Source organism: Tupaia chinensis, unplaced genomic scaffold, assembly GCF_000334495.1.
Source record: "Tupaia chinensis unplaced genomic scaffold, TupChi_1.0 Scaffold000458_2, whole genome shotgun sequence".
Taxonomy (NCBI): domain Eukaryota; kingdom Metazoa; phylum Chordata; class Mammalia; order Scandentia; family Tupaiidae; genus Tupaia; species Tupaia belangeri.
The window spans coordinates 643,431-656,972 of record NW_006159967.1 but is presented as its reverse complement, the minus strand read 5'-3'; the positions used below and the strand labels follow the sequence as shown (position 1 = coordinate 656,972).

The 13,542-nt window shown below is 41.2% G+C and overlaps 1 protein-coding gene across 1 annotated transcript in view; it reads right to left on the bottom strand.

The window, feature by feature from the left end:
* Positions 1–5,478: 5,478 nt before the first annotated feature.
* The window catches only part of VWA8 (von Willebrand factor A domain containing 8), a gene marked incomplete at its 5' end in the record, with an annotated part of 402,506 nt that continues 394,442 nt past the window's right edge, over positions 5,479–13,542 (bottom strand). The window contains 3 exon segments of the mRNA XM_006155509.3: positions 5,479–5,985; positions 8,969–9,207; positions 10,055–10,153. Coding sequence (XP_006155571.2) covers positions 5,877–5,985; positions 8,969–9,207; positions 10,055–10,153 — 447 coding nt within the window.

The following is a 13,542-nucleotide window of genomic DNA, read 5'->3' as shown; positions in this document are numbered from 1 at the left end:
AGCCCCTGAGTACTTTCACTGGAGGCTGTGAGGAGAGGGAAGGCTCGAGGTGTCTGGGGTGCCAGCCGGGGCGGAGGAGGCGGCGGCTGATATTCCTTAGTGTTTACGTGTCTCCTTGATGACATTTCTTATAGCAGAACATGACGTTCTTGCCACCCTAGAGATCCAAACCACTTCAAAAGAGCGTTACACTTTGCACTGAGTGGCCAAATACCACAAGCACCACTCGATTTGCAAATTATGTAACCCTGGCATTCCAAAGCCAACCTGCGTGGCCATGCACGAACAGACGCGGTCTGTTTGAAGGTGAAAGCCCAGACAACTCTTAGTGTCAAAAAAAGAGTGCCAGATCATTCTCAACTTGAGACGATTGCTTGGCAAGCATTTCTGCCGCTCTGAAGGAAATTTTTGTTTACGGGACTTAACAATCTCTCTCTCTCTCTCACAGACATACACACACACACTTGCACATTGTTCAGCAGTGGCACAAAGGTCAGCTCTCAGCACTCACAGTTTTCCAATTCCTCATCCTTTTCAATTCCCACTGTGCAGATCAGCAGATAGGGATTTCGTTTGAAGGCGGCAAAGGGCAACGTAGGAGACGGTAGGCAAAAATCTTGTGAATTCCTATTAAACAAACGGCTGTCCAGCCGGTGAGAAGTCCCTTTTGTCCAATTCTAACGATGTTTCTGTAACTTTTAGCACCTATTCAGTGAGTACCACTGCTTTGTCAGGCAGGGATCTCAGTGCCCAAATCTCTGTACGCTGGGAGACAGGTTGTCCTTCGCTAATACAAGTGTGGGTTCTGACAACTAAAGTCACACTGGAGTGATGTTTCTTGTAAGAGAATGGAGACACCAAATCAATTCCCCCTGTGACATAACGGGACACCGAACTGTAGCGTTGGGGTCATTTTGCTCAACTCCTTTAATTCATAAGTTTAATTAAGTTGAGACCTAGAAGTGCCTAGCCCAAGTTTATACAGGGGGTTAACAGCTAAGCATGCTCCAGAACTACTTTTCTACAGACGGATTCTACTTTGGTAAATTTTGTCTACTACCAGGTAGAAAACTGGAATTCCTTTCCATTCCCTACAGTGCTTTTGCCAGAGCAAGTCTTAGAAAAAAGGGAAAGTATGGCGATAGATAGGAACTTGATAACCCAATACTCCCTGACTAGAGATTGAATTTATTGACTTTTTAACATTTTTACATTTTAATTTGCTATAGGGTCTGCGTGCTTGCTGGAGAGAGACAAAGTGAGAAAGCATCCCCTGGGAGAATAGCCATGCAATCTCTTCTCCCTCATTCTCCTCTTGGTATTTTGGGCATGCACACACATGTGCTGGCATGTTTTTCAAGCTGCTGGGTCCAGGACTTGAACCATATAGTCAGCCATGTGGAATCCAGCTGCCTCAATCAACATGCCACCAGTGACCCCATTCAAATACTTTGAAAAGTCATATGTGTTAACTGGTTGGAAGAATTTTGAAAAAGTAGACATTGATATTTTATTTCTTAATAAGAAGACAAGACTGTACAATTTGCTAAATACAAGTGGACATTTGACTAGTCTTGAGATGCAGTTCCAGAAAGAAGTTGTCTGGTAGGAGAAGCTGGCTTAGAATTTGCAGAATTTCTCTTATAATTGTGATGACTGGAAACAAACAGGAAAATAGAACAAATAAGTGACTGTTCCCCTGGTCCCTCTGCTCAGTTCACCCAGGAATTTAATTCTGTCTGATCTGGCAGGCACCGGAAGGAGCCAGGTGCAGGGAAGGCTGACATCTCCAGAGTGGCCTTTCAGGAACACCGATGATGCTGTCTATGGAAATCCACCTCGAAACAGCTCTGAAGCCCGGGAGTTTGTTTAGAATCTCACTGGCCTTGATAGATTTCCCCTCCTCTGACAGTTCACGGCAACGGGAGTAGTATAAAGAATTCAGTGATTCATTCCAAGCCTCCCGTGGGTTCCCCCCGAGTCTCCAGCTCTGATCCACTTCTGGGGCTGTACTCCAACCGCCCCATCTGTGATGAGGTCATTTTGTTGGGGCACACGGAGGATTCCAGGGGGAATGCGCATCATATACTGTGGCTATTCACAGCATTCATTCCTCCTGGCTGCTCACGGAAACAATGACCCTTCTCAGCATTACATGTGCTCACTGCAGACAGGGGCTAAATGCCTTTCAGTGGACCCCCTGAGGCACACAATACATTTATTATAATGTCCTGGCCCTAAAGAAGGGCCTGGGAACAGAACTGAGTGGCCTCTAATTAAATAACTTTAATAACAAATACACATACCTCCTAGGTATTAAAAATAAGTGAAAAGAAACCCTTCTTCTCACTCTCTGCCCTCCTCCCCTTCATCCTTCCCTTTAACAAATAACAAAAACCAGGAGTTCTGTTTTTCTAAAAAAACAATTGCAAAGGATGTCTGACTAGTTGGAAAAGGGAAATTAAATTACCTGAGAACATTCTTTCCATGTCAAAAAACTAAAAAAAAAAAAAAAAAAAAAGAGGCTTCTGCTTACTCAGGTAGTTGGGGTTGGGAAGGATGTGTTGAAAGGCTGTTCCTTTAATCGCTCTCGGTTTGACTTCCAAAGCTTTCTAGAGCAGTGGTCTGCTAGCAGAGAGGCACCCCTGGGGAACCCCTTAGTTATGCTCCCTCTTGGATGGGCAAGCCCTCCGATTGCTGCTGTGTCCAGGAAGTAGTAGTTAGACATGTCCTCCCAGCAGTGTCCTGTGTCCCTGGTGCCCATACCTCTGGGTGTCTGAATGTGCACACATAGGCTTTTTTATTTTTAAGTAGAGATTTTTGCTATAGGGTGTGTGTGTGTGCTGGAGAGACAGAGACAGACGTGAGAAATCACCCCCTCCCCCTTTGGGGGGATGGCCATACTGCAATTCGTTCTCTGTTGGGATTTTGGGTATGCACGCACACATGACTGGCATGAGTTTCAAGCCATGGCCTGGGAATGGAACTACAGTCCGCAATGTGGGAGTCTAGCGAGGCTTCCAGGGGGTGTGGCCATTCCGCAATCCCTTCTCCTCCATTCTCCTCCCGGGATCTTGGGCACGCACAAGCTCCTCGCCTAAGGCTCAAGACATGATCTGGGAATGGAACGACGGTTGCAATGTGGGGATCTAGCGAGGTAACCGCTACGCCATCTGCTGGTTCCAAGCGTGGCGGATTTTCTTTCTTTCTTTTTTCTTTTTCTTTCTTTCTTTCTTTCTTTCTTTCTTTCTTTCTTTCTTTCTTTCTTTCTTTCTTTCTTTCTTTCTTTCTTTTTCTTTTTTTCTTTCTTCTTTCTTTCTTTCTTTCTTCTTTCTTTCTTTCTTTCTTTCTTTCTTTCTTTCTTTCTTTCTTTCTTTCTTCTTTCTTTCTTTCTTTCTTCTTTCTTCTTCCTTCCTTTTTTCTTTCCTTTTTCTTTCTTCTTTCTTTCTCTTTCTTTCTTTCTTCTTCTTTTGAGAGGTTTTTTGCTACAGGACATGTGTGCTCGCCAGACAGAGAGCGACAGAGAGACAGAAAGCGAGAAATCACCCCCCAGGGGGATGGTCACACCCCAATCCCTTCTCCTCCATTCTCCTCTCGGGATCTTGGGCACGCACGCATATGCGCCCGGCGTGAGTTTAAAGCCAACGAGTCCAGGACTTGAACCGCGTTCGACTACATGGGAGTCCAACGACATAGCCATTACACTAACTGCTGGTCCCTGTGATGGATTTTCTTAAACTTCCTCAGCTTCAGCCTCCCAGGAGGGAACCCAGGCACCTGGCTCTTTTTCAGGTGGGGGTCTCATGTTGTTCAGGCCAGCCTGGAGCTTGGGATTCTCCTCCCATGGCCTCCCCACGTCGCTGGGACTACAGGTGAAGACGCCGCACTCGGACTTCATTTTGGACTGAGAATTGAGTCTAGGCTTCCGCTGTGGCTCCAACCGGCGGAGCCCAGGATCTTTGCAGTGCACCATCCCCGGTGGGCCACCCCAGTTTCTTTATTTGTAAAATGGGGATGTTCATAGTTCAATGAGTAGTCAGTCAAAAGTCTAGAATCAGGGATCGTGGGAAAGTTATTCACATTGAGTCTCACAGTCTTTACCTGTAAAATAAGGTTAAAAAATACCTGGCTTACCTGCATTACTTTGAGGACTAAATGAAATAATGTTTGACATCACTTAGCATATACCCGATGGGCAGTAAATAATCAATAAACACTATCAGCTGTTATTATTACAATTAACAGAATTATATTTTTAAAAATAATTATTTAATTTTATTTATTATTATATTTAATTTGCTATAGGCACATGTGCTCGACAGAGACAGAGAGAGAGAGAGAGAGGGAAAGCAAGCTACCAGGTTTGGGACTTGAACCATGGTTAGCCATGTGGGAGTTCAGTGCCTTAACCACCATGTTACTTGCTGGCCCCAGAATTACATTTTAAAAGGAACTGATTGGATTAAAACTGTTCGTATCATTGGATGATTCAATACACAGAGAAACCATTTGGCTAGAAAAACAAGAAAGCCATGCAAACTCATTGGGTAATATCTCACTGGAAATATGCTTGGGTTTACTTCTTTGATAGTTAATAGTAGAGAGATGGGGTGGTAGAATAATATGGATGTTATCTTTTCCTCTGGCCTATAATGAATTAAATACAATTATGGACCTGTATAATTTCAGTATATATGGATACTAAGGTAACATAATACATCAAGTTTTCCAGCTCATATTAAAAATGTACATACACATTGGTGCACCCAGTATATTCTGGTGAAGAGGAGACTTTTATTATATGATTGGGGACTGATTTCTGCTGTAGCATTTGATTTTAACAAAGCGACATTGAGCCTATTGATAAAGATCAGCCCAAGAGTGACAGGGAACAAGGTACACGTTGAAAGACTAAATAATGAGGCTTGAAAGGAAAGTTTGTCTTTATTTTTTTTTTATTACAGCTAAAGAAATCTCCAATCACCATTCAGTTTAAACATATTGCTTTTTGCTTTAAGTAATTTTACAGGACTATTTTCAATAAATAATTTTTTATAAGTATTTGATATTTTGAGCATTACATTTTGAAGATCAGAATGGAGTACCGTGAAACTTCTGAGAAGAGCTAGATGAATAAGAAACAGGAAACTTGAAACAAGACATCCTTACGCTTCCATTCTGGGCAGCAGGAAGAACAGGACATTTACTCTTTATTATTTAAAGAGCCTTTAAATAAGAGTCACATGGGAAGCAAGCATGCCAAAGATCTTTTGATTCCTTTTGGCTTTGGCCAAGAAAACGGAGTTATTGAGAAAATCCAGCCTTTAAAAAAATACTGCTGCCAAAAGGACTTTTCAGTGGGTTAAATACTTTAAAATCATTGTTTGCTGGGCAACACAGAGTGGGGAGAAAATACAAATAATTATTGGACAGCAGCACGTTGGGTGGGGTTTGCACAGACTTGCATTTCAGTATCAGAACGTGGCATCAAAGGGTCCGTTTGCTGGGTGGCTATTCTTATCTTAGGCGACCAGATGATGTGTTAAGGCAAAAGCAAGGTATTCTTTTTCCCTGGAGTTTTGGGAACCAATCAAGTACTGTAGTTCTCAAGCCACCTTCCTTTAACCTCGATTTTTTATAAAAGCGAGGTCAACTTACTTCCTCTAAGACTTTAAAACCCATCAATGGTTGTTGATTTCCATGTACAAGTCTCTGGCTGCTTCTGAATTCTGATTACTGAGCAAGTGTGAAAAGATTCAGGAATGCCAGGACTACCCAGCCATTGCACACGTTCACTCTGTAGGTATCTTCTTCAGAATATCCTTTATCCCTCTCTTATCTGAATCTTGGTGTCATTAGGATGATGAAGGCACTTCTTAAACCGTTGACAGCATGGTGGAGGTGAAGATCTGCTGTAAAATCTGAGGGATGTCCTTGGTATTCATGGCAATGAAAGACCGGCCAGCTGGTAAAGTTCTCTGAAGCCTGCCAGGAAGGAAAAAGGAAAGAAAATTACCATTGCAAACTGGAGCTCCCCTTCTACCTCCTACCCTGGCGAACCACCATATCCCAGTGGCTTCTTAGGAAAGGAAGCTTCTACTTTCTATTACCTCGCTGGCTGCCTGCAGTTGACTTGGCTGTTACTAAGCAATGAAAGGCTTGGAAGAGCAATGGGGAGACACAGTGAAAGCAGTGGACTGCAACGAAGGCCTTTTCAGTGAGAAAATCAGCAAATTTGAAAAGAAAAAAAAATTTCTTTTCATTACTGTCGTTTCCTGGTTATTCTATGTTCCCTTGGTAGAAGGGAACATAGGGATGAGCTCACCTGGGACCAGCATGGTCCAGTATGGGTCCAGTATGCTGGTCTCACACTGTTACTTCTAAGTGCTTTTCCTTCCTATTTTTTAGGCCTCTAAAAATACTGCCCAGCCAGCCCTGGGTGATTCTCTCTCTTTTGCTCCACATCATGCAACATGAAATGCAACCTAGATTCTTGAATTGCTGCTTCCATGACACTGAGCTTACACAGGTTTATGACCATTTTTAAAAACTACCAGTTTATCATTTGGAACAAAAGATTACTTTTGAAGGAATAAAAACTGCTAGATGCAATTCTATTCAATAGAATGCCTCCTTTCCCTGTGCCAACAAAATTTGGTTTTGGAATGACATTTAATAAAAGTCGACCATCCTGTGCATGGTATCATGCATTTGGCATGCCTGGTAGACCAGCTAATTCTGCAACGTATCTTTTGCCAGTAGATGTTGGACCATTTCCCTAGGAAACCACAAGGGTATTATTGTGCTTTCTCAAGTATTCAAACAGGATCTGTTCACTAGAAAGACAAAACAGCCATTTCAGCTCAACCAGTGTTTGTTGGGCTTACTGTCTGCCTAAGTCTGGGCTGATGCTGAGGAAAATCTGGGCAGAAAAGGAATGGTTTGCATTCAAGGACATAAAGTTAGATGTAGAAGGCTAACACATGAAACTAAGAAAAATACAGTCAGTGTAACTATAATTATAAAAGTCTGTTCCCAACCTTACTCTGCAAACCTGTAGCAAGGTGAAAGGAATAGAAAGAGAAAAAGATGCTAGCATTTTTGGATGCTGAAACATTTCCTAGTCTGAATAGGACCCTATACCACAGAGAATGATAGGAAGAAGAGGTGAAATAACAAAAAGTAGGCCCATTGTGCTTTAGGGAGGGATTAAAAAATTTTTTTTTGAGATATACTTTCATTTCTTTTCTTTTTTGAGTTTCCTAGCAGGCATGTATGCTTGCTGGAGAGAAACAGAGTGAAGAGAGATGGAAAGTGAGACCACACCTCCCCCATATGGGATGGTCACACCACAATCCCTTCTCCTCCATTTCTCCCTCCTTTTGGGCTCTTTGGAATGTACATCCATGTACCCAGCATGTTTCTCAAGGCTGGGCCTGGGACTCAAACCTTACAGTTCGGCCGATGTGTGAGCCAGCTGTCTTAACCACCACAGAAAGCATGGCTGACTCATAATTTCACTTTATAGGCACCAAAACCATGAACTCTGTTTGTAACTCAAAAAGCTAAATGTTAGTGTATTCAAGTTATAAAAATCTCTCCTTTCTGATCATTCCTGATGTTATTTATTGTCTGACAGTAACTATCTCTACTGAATATCCAGTAGAGTCAATGTAGCAGTTATACAAATTGCCAACTGTTTCATCTGCTCCTAGTAAGAAGAGATGTGTAGTGTGTGTGTGTGTGTGTGTGTGTGTGTGTGTGTGTATACAGGCATGCACAATGTAGACTTATATATGGTGTGTGTATCTTTTCTATCGGGAACTTATCTTTGGGAATGTATATATACATATGAGAGGTTTTAAAAAAGAAAATGCATATTATGGATAAAATATGCATAGATTTAAAAACATTTTCACTAAAATAGCTTTGTACTTTAGTTCCATTTTCAATGAGCTTTCTTAAGCCCCCTTATCTATACATAATACATATACACATTTACACATAGAGAGTCACGTACCATATAACTATGTTTTGGTCAATGACAACCATGTATACGACTAAGGTCCCCTAAAATTATAATTGGTTATATCATATAGTTCAGGTGTGCGGTAGGCTATACCATCTAGAGTTGTGTAAGTGCACTCTATGACGTTTGTACAATGGCAAAACTGTATAAGGAAATGTCTCAGAATGTATCTCTGTCGTTAAGAGATGAATGACTATATACATGTATAGGTACATATGCATTATATACCTATATGTCTGCTTATATGTATATCTGCATATCATGTATATAGACATGCATACACACATACACATTATCTCTTTTGCTAAAAAAAATGTTGATGTTAACTATCTTGAATATAATTTGAACACAAATTGTTTAGAATGAACTCAGGCAGGACCTTGTTGTGAAGTGCCAAATGTATAAAATACTCCAATTTATCTGTGGACAAATCAATCTGGTAATTGATTATCTTACTGTTGGTTTATTTATAAACTGAAAAATAATTAACTTAAACTTATTATGGCTTATCCAAACATAAGATAGGTTATATCAACTAGATTATAAATTCTTTGAATATCGTGATTCTCGTTTCTGTTTTCCCTTCATCCCCTCTATTGCCCTCATGCTAAGCCCATGAAATGAGGCAGGCACTCAGTATTTCTTGTATTCATGTTTTTGTCATAGGGTTCGTGTGATCACCAGAGACAGAGAGAGGGTAAGTGAGAAATCATCCCCCACAGGGGCATGGCCACTCTGTGATCCCTTCTGCTCCATTTTCTCCCTGGGATTTTGGGCATGCATACACACGTGCCCAGCATGATTTTCAAGGCTTCAGGTCCAGGACTCAAACCACATTCTGGCATGTGGGAGTCCAGCACCTTAGCCACCTTGCCACCTGTTGCTCTGGCCCTCAATATTTGTATACTGCCCTTTGCTGTACCCTGAGATGACACTTACCTGCTTGCTTGATCCCCTAAAGATCCAATAAAAATGGCAAAGGCATTTACTTGAGGGTCACTTGTTAGGATTTGGGCAAATTTGGCAGGATGTATTCCATATCGTGACAGATTCGCATCACTCAAGACTATGACAAAGTACTCATCGGCTTCTTCTTTGACAATTTCCTTGATGGCATGTTCTGTCCCCTCTAATGTGTGGTCCCCACTCATGCAGAACTGAGCGTGGGCATGCATTGTCTGCAGGTAAAAGAAAATGCACAAAAACCATAAATGAGAAACTTCTTTTTTTAACAAACATAATTTTTTCTCTTGACCATGAGAATGCATAAATAAATATCAATGATCAGACATGAGTGACAAGTCTCTGGATAAGTTCTATTTAATTTGCACAAGGGAGTGACAACAGTACACAGTGATACATATGTATTTGGCACAGACCTTAATTAGAAACAGAAAACATGTTAAAGTGATCATGACTGGGATTTTAAAATTCAAGCTTCCATTTAAAGTGAATAAAATGTGAGAAAAGAGAAAATTCAATCTGTATTGATATAACACAGAAGAAAAAAATAAGGAATGGCTTAAGTTAACCTTAACAAAGTTGTAATACTAAACACCATATTCATAACAATAGCAGTAGAAGACATTTACTTTAAAATCATAGTGTGTACACACGTCTATTGTAGATCTAACCGTGTGAAATTTAATTTACCATTAGAAAATACTAAAAAATACATAAAATTAAAGTTAGAAAATCCTCTAAATGGGGTCATTTTTTTCCCTTTCTACTGGGTATGCAGGGTTAGAAAGAACTGTATAGGAGTCAGGTTGAAGAATCTCAATACAATACTGAGTACTTTAAAAATATTTAGGGAACAAAATTGAAATTTCATTATGTTAGAGAGAAGGATTTTAGGCATGATAGGTATCTTCTCAATTTAATGCTTGAACATTTGTGAGATAGAAAATCTCCCCTTCACCCTCCTTATCTGCTGCTGCTTCAGTGAATCTTATTAGTGGCATAAGATACTTTATGAAATCTGAGAGACGTTTTCACAGTATAGAGGTAATTGAATGTATATACCTTTAGAATTTCTAGTCTTTGCTTATTGTCCTTGGGGATTTTGTTCATTGGAACCAGGCTTATGTTGTAGCCATCTCCAGAGTGTCCAGCGATGTCATACTATATACAAGAGAATCAGGGTTAGAAACCTCTATCCATTAAAGAACTGTCACTGCATTTATAACTTTCCAACTGTTTGGACTGTTACATTCCAAAGTTGTTCAACATTCGGCCATACAGTAGTGTAAAGAGACAGATGTGTGTTTATCAGCGAAGGCAAATGAAGTCCAAACCTGTTCACTCCTCACCCATCTTCTGTGACCTCTACACTCTAGCAAAAAAGTATGATGTCAGCTTCAGGGGCTACCACAAATTCCATTCTTATCTTTCAGGAGAGACTTGAAAGTTTTACATACACCCTGTAATAGGCTGAATTCTTTTTTTTTTTTGGAGAGGTTTTTGCTATAGGGTGCGTGCGCTTGTCAGAAAGACATAGAGAGATAGAGAGACAGAAAGTGAGAAATTACCACCCCCCCCACCCCCCCGCAGGGGATGGCCATGTCACAATCCCTTCTCCTCCATTCTCCTCTCGGGATCTTGGGCACGCACGCACACAGACCTGGCGTGAGTTTAAGCCACTGGGTCCGGGACTCCAACCACAGTTGACTACATGGGAGTCCAGCGACATAGCCATTACGCCATCTGCTGGTCCCGTGATAGGCAGAATGAGGTTAAAATTTACAGGTAATCCAGCATGGCTGACATCCTGATTTCAGCCTTATAAGACCCTAGGCAGAGAACCCAGCTGAGCCTGCCTGGATTTATGAACTACAGTTGTTGTTGTTCATTTTATTTGTCTCACGAAAGTGAGAGAGAGTCAGGGCACCCCCGAGAGGACTGATCATGCCACAGTCTCTGACCTGGCCCGCCCTGTCAGGATCTTGTGTGTATGCGTGACTGGTGTGCTTCAAGTTCACTTGGGACCTGAACCTGTGGCTCCCAGTGGTGCAGCTCAGTATGCTACCACCCGTGCCATAGAGGCTGGGTCAATAAATGGGTATTGTTTGTAGCTATAATGTTTGTGGTTGTTATGCAGCCAATAGAAGCCTAATAGGTGTAGTTTCTTTCTGTTCAAAACAGTGAACTATGTTCACTGTAGAAGTTACAAAAAAGCACAAGAGAAAAAGTAAAAATTATCCATAATCCCATAAAAGGTAACCTCTGTTAAGTTTTGCTGTGTAAACTCCTAGGCCTTTCAATAATTTCAATATATGTGTAAGAAGTTGTACAGTCACAAACACATTCCATTCATTAATATAATTTTTAACTAAAAATGGATACTGTTGACCATGTGACTTTATAGTGTGCTTTTCTACTTAATGGTATATGATATACTTTCCAGTTAGGAAAGTATCTTTTTATCTCTCTATCTCACAAGATATATGAGAAGTCCTGTTTACTGAGAAAAAGCTAGAGAATTTGGAAAAAATTTGGGGGACTGAGGTAAACTATAATTAGGGCAAGGCAGTTCCCACCAATTGTTGAGTTTGCCCCCAAACTCCCTCCTTTCTCTTACCTCCCTCTAAAAATTTGTGTGATGCTGATATGAAGGTCAGAATAGGCCTTAGGGCATCTGGACAATTAGGGTGTCAGCAAAGAAAATCCTGAGTGTGGATCTGGGGCAAAAGAATTGAGAGAGTACTTAGAGTACCATGGGAACAAATGCTTAAGAATCACCAACAAGGCTGGCCCTGTAGCCTAATGGTTAAGGAAGCCAGATCCCACATTGCTGAATACAGTTCAAATCCCCACCCTGGCAGCTGGAAAAATATACCAGGAGCTTATATGTGCATGCCCCAAATCCCAAAAGGATGGAGAAAGGGAGGAGAAAGGATTGCAATATAGCCACGCCCCACTGGGGGTGCTTCTTCTCTCTCTCTGTGCCTCTCTGTCTCTCTTTGGTGAGAGCACATACCCTCTGGCAATTTAAAAAAAATCACTGGTATCCACCAACCAACCATCAACCCATAGCTGGCTTTTGAACACCTGCTGTGAGCAAAGCAGTATTCTAGGTTTTATATGGGAATGCAATTATTTCCTTTCATATTTGTTCCTTTTCAAATGATGCATTCTTTGATGGCATGGATTTTTATTCATCTTTGATTTTTTAAGAATCTATGATAGGATGCTTAGTACGTTTATTGCACAAATGCTGTAAGAGTATTTATGATCAAGTTGGGGCAATAAGAAGCCTTCCTTTTGCATGTGGGTTACATTCTTCCTCAAATAATCTGTTTAGAAGCTCAGATGCATTTTTCCTCCTCAGCAGTCATAGGATAATGGTGGTTAACCCAAGCTAGCTGACAAAAAACAGCGAACTATGTTCAAAACAACCTATAACATAACTGAAAATGTTCTATTTTAAAAGAAACAGAAAAACTCCTGATAAAATTGTTCTTATGTAATATCAGGAAGTCAGAAGGGGGTTATCTGGGAAGACAAGCTCCATTTCAGATGTGCTGAAACTGTGCACGGGAGGGGAGATAGGGCTGGAGGTGAAGACTCAGCAGCTGTCCCCAGGGGAGGGGCATAAATGGAGGCACACAAAGGATGTCTAAGTATTTAAAAGCTAAGAATCTGGCTCTACACTGTTAAATAAAATATCAGGGGTATTCAAAAGGTTTATGAAAAAACGTATTTTGAAAAAAATAAAGATCTGGATTTCAAAATTTTTTGCACCAAAATAAACTTATATTTTAATTCCTCTTTTCGTGGACTTTTAGACGTTCTCCTAAGTCCTGTTCTCCTACTTTGATAATATGCATTATGGTGACCTGGAAAGTCAGGAGCAAATGTTGAACATGTGGATGTCTTGAAGTTCTGTGCTAGAACATGGCAGGGTGAGTAGGACCAGCCTGGAGAAAAGGCTCCAGCAGGTTTAGACAGAAGAGTTGGGATCCTAGGTATCAGGAGCATGATCTAGAGACAAGCTCTAACTGGGCATGTCCCTTGGCTCCATCTACATTTCTCCTCATGAGGGTAGGGAGCATGGTCAGAGGAAGGCCGAAGTAGGGCCATTGGTAGGAGGCTTGGAGATTATTTTACGCCTGGTCTTAAGTTGTTTTTAAGATACAAATAATGATACAAAAGGATTGTGAGAGAAATTGATCAATGCATTAAAAAGGTTGACAAAAAAAATGCTGTCTATGGACTTAACATGTGAGATATATGAAAAACAATCTCCTAAGTATAGTTTGCTATCAAAAATAGAAACCTGGGAACCAACAGTTAGCAGAATGGCTATGCTGCTGGACTCTCACGTAGTCGACCGCGGTTTGCGTCCCGGACCTGGTGGCTTAAAATTCACACCAGGCGTGTGTGCGTGCATGCCCAAGATCCCAAGAGGAGAATGGAGAAGGGACTACGGCGTGACCATCCCCCCTGGGGGGTGATTTCTTGCTTTCTGTCTCTATGTGTCTCTCTGTCTGTCTGGCGAGCGCACGCGCCCT